Here is a 6,842-nt window from a genome sequence, read left to right on the forward strand (position 1 = left end):
TCCTTTTAATGATTTTACCACCCTGCAATATAAACTCTCTGTAATCATAAAATCGTGCTTTAGAAAGTATTTCTCTCCCATTCTTGAATGTACCCAGTTCTACTCCTCAATTAAAAAAAGTTGACCACTGATCAAATTTCTTCTTTGGCATTAAATTTTTTCAGAAACGTATTTGCACTCACCTGGCCAAGTTATAAATACCATCCAACACCTATATTATGCAGTTTCTTTATTTAAAATAATAAATTGGTTTCACTTACTAAAATACAAACCAGATGAAGTTAGTCTATGTACCCAATTATTGGGAACATACATAGAGCAGCTGGTGGAAGGAAGAAAAAAAGATGTTGAAAAAGTAATGCTCTTACCCAACGCACAAGATCAGTTACAGATCACACATTCTAGAAAACTCTAAATGTACAATAAATGGTTCTTTTTTCATTTTTTATCCATGGCTTCCACTGTGTATCCAAAGAATCTGAGCTTGGTTTGGGTATTCTCTCTCTCCAACTCTCTGCTTTCATCCCCCTGTGAGGCCTTTCCCTAGGGGCCTCTCTTTGTGTTCACAGGATCATATTTCCCGCCATGCTTCTTACGTGGATACTGATGCCTAACAACAAAGTACCTGACACCCAAACACGAGTGAAATGAGTTTTGGAACCTGAACAAGGATAGCTGTGCTGTCTGGGAAGTAATGCAGGTCCAAGAATCAGGAAATTAGCTGAATAAGATTATAGTTGGCTTTTGATGACTATTCTGTATATGCCCCCAAATGTACTGAAAACCTTAAAAATACAATCTCATTTTAATTTAATCATCGCAACATCAGGCATCATTACCCCATTTACATATGAGTAAACTAAGACTGAGAAATTAAGTACTATGCCCATGGTCACATAGCTAGTCAGTATACATTTACTGGGATTAATACTGCACATGTCTTTTTAAAGGCAAAATTAATGGCTTTTTAACCTTTCTGATCTGGTCCTCCATCGTTTTATCTATTAAATATAGAAATATTAATAATCATTAAGTTCTCTTCCAACTTTAAGATGTTCTAGATAGAAAGTGACACACATCTCAGAAAAATTGCAGTTCAAATAGTTTTGCTTATTTATTGAAATTCTGCAAGAGACAAGGAAATGGCTCTCGACAGCTGAAAATTTTGGAACCCTGAAAGGAAAGAGGAAAGGACCTTTTGGGCAGGTTGAGCCCTTCTGGGATGTTTCAGATCCACCTAAAGCTAGATTGAGCCTTGTCTTTTTACAGCAGTTCATATTTACTGATAGCTTACTATGTGCCAGACACTGTGTCAAAAGTTTATAAATATGATGTCATGCATCTCACAAACCCCTATGAGATATTATATTGTTCCTAATTAACAGATGAGGAAATGAAGTTTAACTTGCTCAAGGTCACACAGCCAGCATGTGGTAAAGCTTGGACTCAAATCCAGATATGATTGACTGGGAAGCCCAAAATTTTTAAAAAAATATGCTTTTATTGATTTCAGAGAGAGGAAAGAAGAGAAGAAGAGAGAGGGATAGAAACATCAATGATTAGAGAGAATCATCGAGGGGCTGCCTCCTACACATCCCCTCCTAAGAATTGAGCCTGAAATCCAGTCATGTGCCCTGACTAGGGATCAAATCATAAGCTCCTGGTTTATGGGTCGATGCTCAACCTCTGAGCCACACCAGCCAGGCTGAAGTCCATAGTTTTAACTTTGAGGTTATTATACTGCTTCTGTATGCTACTTTTAGCCTACTTATCTAGGTACATTTAATGCAAATTATATCAATATCACTTATTTCTTTGGAATAAAGCCTATGAGGTGTAGATCAGAAATCTGCTTAGTGCATCAGCACATACTTGAGTGCCATGTATTTGATGACACTTATCATGTATCTCATGATGCATGACTTATTGGTGCAATTAATTGCCTTTGGGCCGCTCTCAGTCATATGCATATGAGTCACAAACTCTGCTTTCTGCTCCCTCATGATGTTTCTTTTTGTCCAAAGTGGATCGATTAACAAGCATCAAAGAAAATAGATAACTACACCAAAGAAAATAGGCAATGTCTGATCTGAAAAAAAAAATTAAAATCTCTGTAGAAAGGACTTACTGCCCAGGGTGATCGATGTAACTGAAACCCTACCTCACTAAACACGTTCCCACGGTTCATTCTGAACGTGTTAGAAGGGATTATTGACATTCTCAGAAGATACAATCTCCAAGACCCTGATAGCAAATTTACCTTGGTATTAACAGGAATTCAAGTGAGATGTTACTCTCTACATTAGGACAACTTTATATACATCTTAACTCTGACTTATATTGTACACTATTATGAATCTACTTGACTGCCTGAAGCTAAAATTCACATACATTTCCCTTCTCTGTTTATCTTCATAAGCAAGTGACCTCCAAAGTAAGCTACATGGAAAGTGTGGGAATGTTGTTTTGTTTTGTTTTAAAAAGGCCCATTTAGATTCTGTAACCTTTTTAGGGGAGGAGGATATTTTAGAGGCTATAATTATTTATTAAATAAGTATCAGTTCATTTTTATTTTAGCTAAATACACATTTTGTAAAATAGCATTAATACAGCGTGGTATTTTTCTCTAACCAAATTCTTCACAATGAAATCCATTTGTAATATTCATTAAAAAATTTGGTAATGCTCTCTTGTGTGAGTTTTGGGAATATTTGAAACTCCATTGCATATCAATTATATCATGGAAAAGCTGCATAAACATTCTGTAACGGGACATTCTCTTCTACGGACCTGTCAGGACTTCCTTCGTACACTTCCTCGTGAGTGTCATATAAACCAGGTGTAAACACTCATGTTGGACTGAAACAGCACAGAAGGCCTCCTCCAGAGGCAAGTGCCTCTTTTCAAAACGTGGCTGGAATGATGTTGATGTTGGTGGTTTCTAAGTTAGTTATAGACGTGCATTCAATGTATTAGTAGTTTTGAAGGAGAGAGATTTTTTTCCCCATTTTTATAAATCATTAGGAAAGTTTACAAGCCTTCAGACTATTTTGTGGTTTTGTTCTTCTCAGGTTTGCCCCCAAAGCAATGTTGGCCTGGTGGTTGGTGGGAGGGAGTCAATGGGGAAAAAGGGAGACATCTGTAATACTTTCAACAATAAAGATAAATAGATAAATAAATAAAAACTTGAATGGTGTCCCCTATGAATCCAATGATTACTGTTCTGAATACAAATGTGTTTATGGATATATATACAGGGTGGGGCACAGAGTTTATTCTTATGTTATTATTTATTAATTATTTTATTATTTTCCATACAAACAACTGTAAACTTACTTTTGACCCTCCCTGTATATAGTTGTACATATCTTATACTTGAAGTTCCAATAATATAGTGACTGGGGTAGATTAGGCCTATCAGGTGCCCATTTGTTCTTGATAGCAGATGAAAGTTTGGTTTATCAAAGAGATCCCTTCTATATACCATAGTTCAGCATGTATTTCTTGTCATTTTGAAACTGTATCTTTAATTTGCACAAAAATCCCAAGTCAAACATTGCTTTTCTTATGAGCTCTTTGATAATAAGGATGTGCCTTTTCTAAAATCTGCTTTCCTCTATAGAGCAAGTTGTAGCACATTTAATAAATATCATGGTGACGATCTCATTTGAAGGTATTTAACACATAAATGGTTATGTATAAAAATTAGTTTGTTAAATAGTGTTGAGCTTACTTTTTTCTATATAGCTAAGATGTTGCTGAGTAATTTCATAATCATCTAAATTATTATTTCAGCACATGCAGAGATTATGATTTCTCTCAATAACATCAGTTAAAGTCTGAGAAAGTTTTCTTTAGACTAAGAAAGTTGGCATAATTCACAAAGTTGAGTAAGTTAATCTTTCAAATGACTTTAAAGGATAAGGAAAATAGAAATATTTTATATGGTTAATCGCTTCCATCTATTTTATATTTAGTTCATTAATGCATTAGAATTACACATTTAGATCAGAACATGAAAGCACAAAGATGTTACACATGTCCCACATCGTATCTTAGGTTTTTATTTAATTTTGTTTAGAATCCTTAATGCGGTTCCCTTTTCATCATATTATACTATTTCTGTCGCAGTTATTTGATCTTTGGACAACCCAGAAGACAATCCAACATTTGCCTGTGGCTGGGGGAGCACTGCGGACTTTCCCACTGGGACACTGCGCAGCCGAAGAGATCTGTCTCCTCCTCGGTGTTTTACTGCTGACCCAGTGTCATGGAAATTACCCAACTCTACAATAAAGAGATCTGAATGCCAGTTTTCTTTTTTGCATATTAATAAAAGAGCAAGGTTATTAATGAGGGAGTCATAGCTCAAATCTCTAATCTATAAAGCTGAATATTTTTATTTCTAGTTGTTTTTATTTTAATTCTGCTCCATTTACTTTTATTACCTTATACTACCCGTGTTCCATGTAACATTGGATTATAATTATATTATGATGTTTTATGTGTAATTCATACATCATTCATATGTTTATGTGTTGCTCTTAGTTCACTATGAAAATCATAGCTTTGATGATTTAACTTAAAATGTATCACTCCAAACAAAAATGTGTTGCAGCTTTTAGGGGAAGGCTAAAAATTTCTGAGCCCTAGGTACATTGCAACACACTTTTATATTGATCAGAAATGTTTTGAAGTAAAACAAAGGCATTTCAAAACTGCTGAAAATAAATAGATTTTAAGTGACAAATAGTTTCATATGTTAAGAATCTGGATCCCATAGTTTCAACTGAAGGAATTTATATCTCATTAGTTAAGCGATACACACATTGCATTCCCCCTTCCAACTATTAAATTATACCCTATTTTTTCTTATATTAGCAGGAGAGATAATACAGTGCTATTATCTAAATAGCATTGACCTTGTTAAGGCCTAACAGCATTGTTTCATACATAACAAGCAGTATATTTTTAAACAGAATGGCAATCTCTTAACAGCCCATGAAATAATGACATAAAAACTTTAAGATTTTAAAGAGTAAAGAATGTAAGATGTATTCTCACCTTGGTTTCACTTTTAAGCAGCCTTTTATTTGTTTGTTAGGAACTTCTTCCGTAAGTTTCACAGGCTTTGGCTCTTGTTCTTTCTTTTGATAAACCAACACATAATTTTTGCCATTATTATTTGACCAAAATGTACCAACAGAAGTTTCATAACGTATACAAAACTCGACTTTACTGCCATCTTTTTGATAATGAGGAACCAATGAAATCTTAAAGGAGAACTGGTCAGTCTCTCCATCACATGAATTTGGCACATATTCTGCTAAAATGTCAAAATGTGTCTTCCAGTCATCCAAGGACATTCTCACATATACTGACTTCTCAAAAGAAATATTTAAAACTCGAATAATGCCCTTTATACTTGCAGACCCGGGAAGATACTCCGCTGACTCCAATATCGCTTTCTGGACTTGAAGTTGCTGCATAAGATCTTTCGGAGAAGGCAAGTCAAACAGTGGAGATAAAACATATTCTTCCTGGTGGAAAATGTCCTTGGTTAGGTTGAAATTGGTTGAAACATTCGGTAAATCCCAGCAATCAAATTCTTTGACAGATACAAGATTAAACCCAAAGGTGTCAGCAAATGAAACTCTTCTTGTACCCGAAGACGGAGTGTCCAGATACATATCTTCAGAGGAGTCAGAACCTCGTCTCCTAGGCTGAGGGGAGAAACCAGGTTTCAAAGTAGTTTTAACTTCTTCATCTTCAGAAAGAGAATCAGATAAATTAGGAACTTCTAAAAAGTTATCTTTGCTAATCTGACTGGGTGCTTCGGAAGGCTCCATTGGGCTCTCTAATATCAAATAAGAGAGAACTATACAACTAGGAAGGCTGATATTCGAGATCCAGAGGCTAAAATAAGTGTAACGTTACAGTTGACATTAAGAGAAGGAGTCAGCTCTATAAATAGGTTCGTTGACATGTAAACTATGCCAGCTTGCCTCCAAAGGCCATTAATATGATAACATCCATGTTACTCTCACCAGTATGTTTCAAAGTTACCTCTTAGTTTTAAAGTTAATGTGTTTATCAGCTGAATTCCAAAGAGACACTTAGCTGTGCTAGAAAATCTAAAACTCAAGGATAAAAATATGATTTTATTCAGTTGTTAGTAAAAAGTAAATCCAGGCCCATTTATTTCAAAAGAAAATAAATGTAGTATCACAACACTGAATATGCAGTTTAAGCTAAACCAATCCATTGGAGCAGGCAAGCACTACAGGGGAGAATCAGAACATTTATAGAACTGAAAATATTCAGTACCTAATGATAATAATAGCTACCATTTGTAAGGGACTTATGTAAAATGTGAAGTATAAAACAGATAAGAGTGCTAGGAATTCTAAGGAAGGAAACATGACTTAAATGGAGAAGGTACCATTTAAATTAAACCATGAAGGGCAGGAAAGACATCGACATGCAGGATTGAAATAAGGTAGTTTTTCCAAGTGGAAGAAATAGCATGAGTCAATGTCCAGACCAAGTCTTTGGTTAAATACATTATTTTGAACATTAGTACATTTTTTTAATCCATGGAAAAATACACACAAGTTATATGTTATTGACTTGAAAATATAAGTGAGCAATGCTAAGTGTTGCTCACGAGTAAAATATTTATGTAGAATAAAATGTTCATCTTTGGAAAATTTCCATTTTATGCCCACAAAACAGAAATTACTCACATCTTGGAGTTCAATGTGAGTTTTAAAGGGTGAACAGCCTGTTTAGATGCTAATTTTTTTTGTGTTGATTTTAAAGTCCACTTTGGGGACAGCAAT

General features: G+C 34.8%; 1 protein-coding gene across 1 annotated transcript in view; it reads right to left on the bottom strand.

The window, feature by feature from the left end:
- PPP1R3A (protein phosphatase 1 regulatory subunit 3A) overlaps positions 1–5,875 on the bottom strand; it is a 46,707-nt gene extending 40,832 nt beyond the window's left edge. Inside the window, exon 1 of the mRNA XM_070423753.1 lies at positions 5,065–5,875. Coding sequence (XP_070279854.1) covers positions 5,065–5,849 — 785 coding nt within the window. The 5' untranslated portion in view covers positions 5,850–5,875. The remainder of the gene's footprint in view (positions 1–5,064) is intronic.
- Between the last annotated feature and the right edge of the window lie 967 nt (positions 5,876–6,842).

The sequence above is a fragment of the Myotis yumanensis genome, unplaced genomic scaffold (genome assembly GCF_028538775.1).
Source record: "Myotis yumanensis isolate MYYU_CA2020_CCGP unplaced genomic scaffold, mMyoYum1.0.hap1 SCAF_9, whole genome shotgun sequence".
Lineage (NCBI taxonomy): Eukaryota > Metazoa > Chordata > Mammalia > Chiroptera > Vespertilionidae > Myotis > Myotis yumanensis.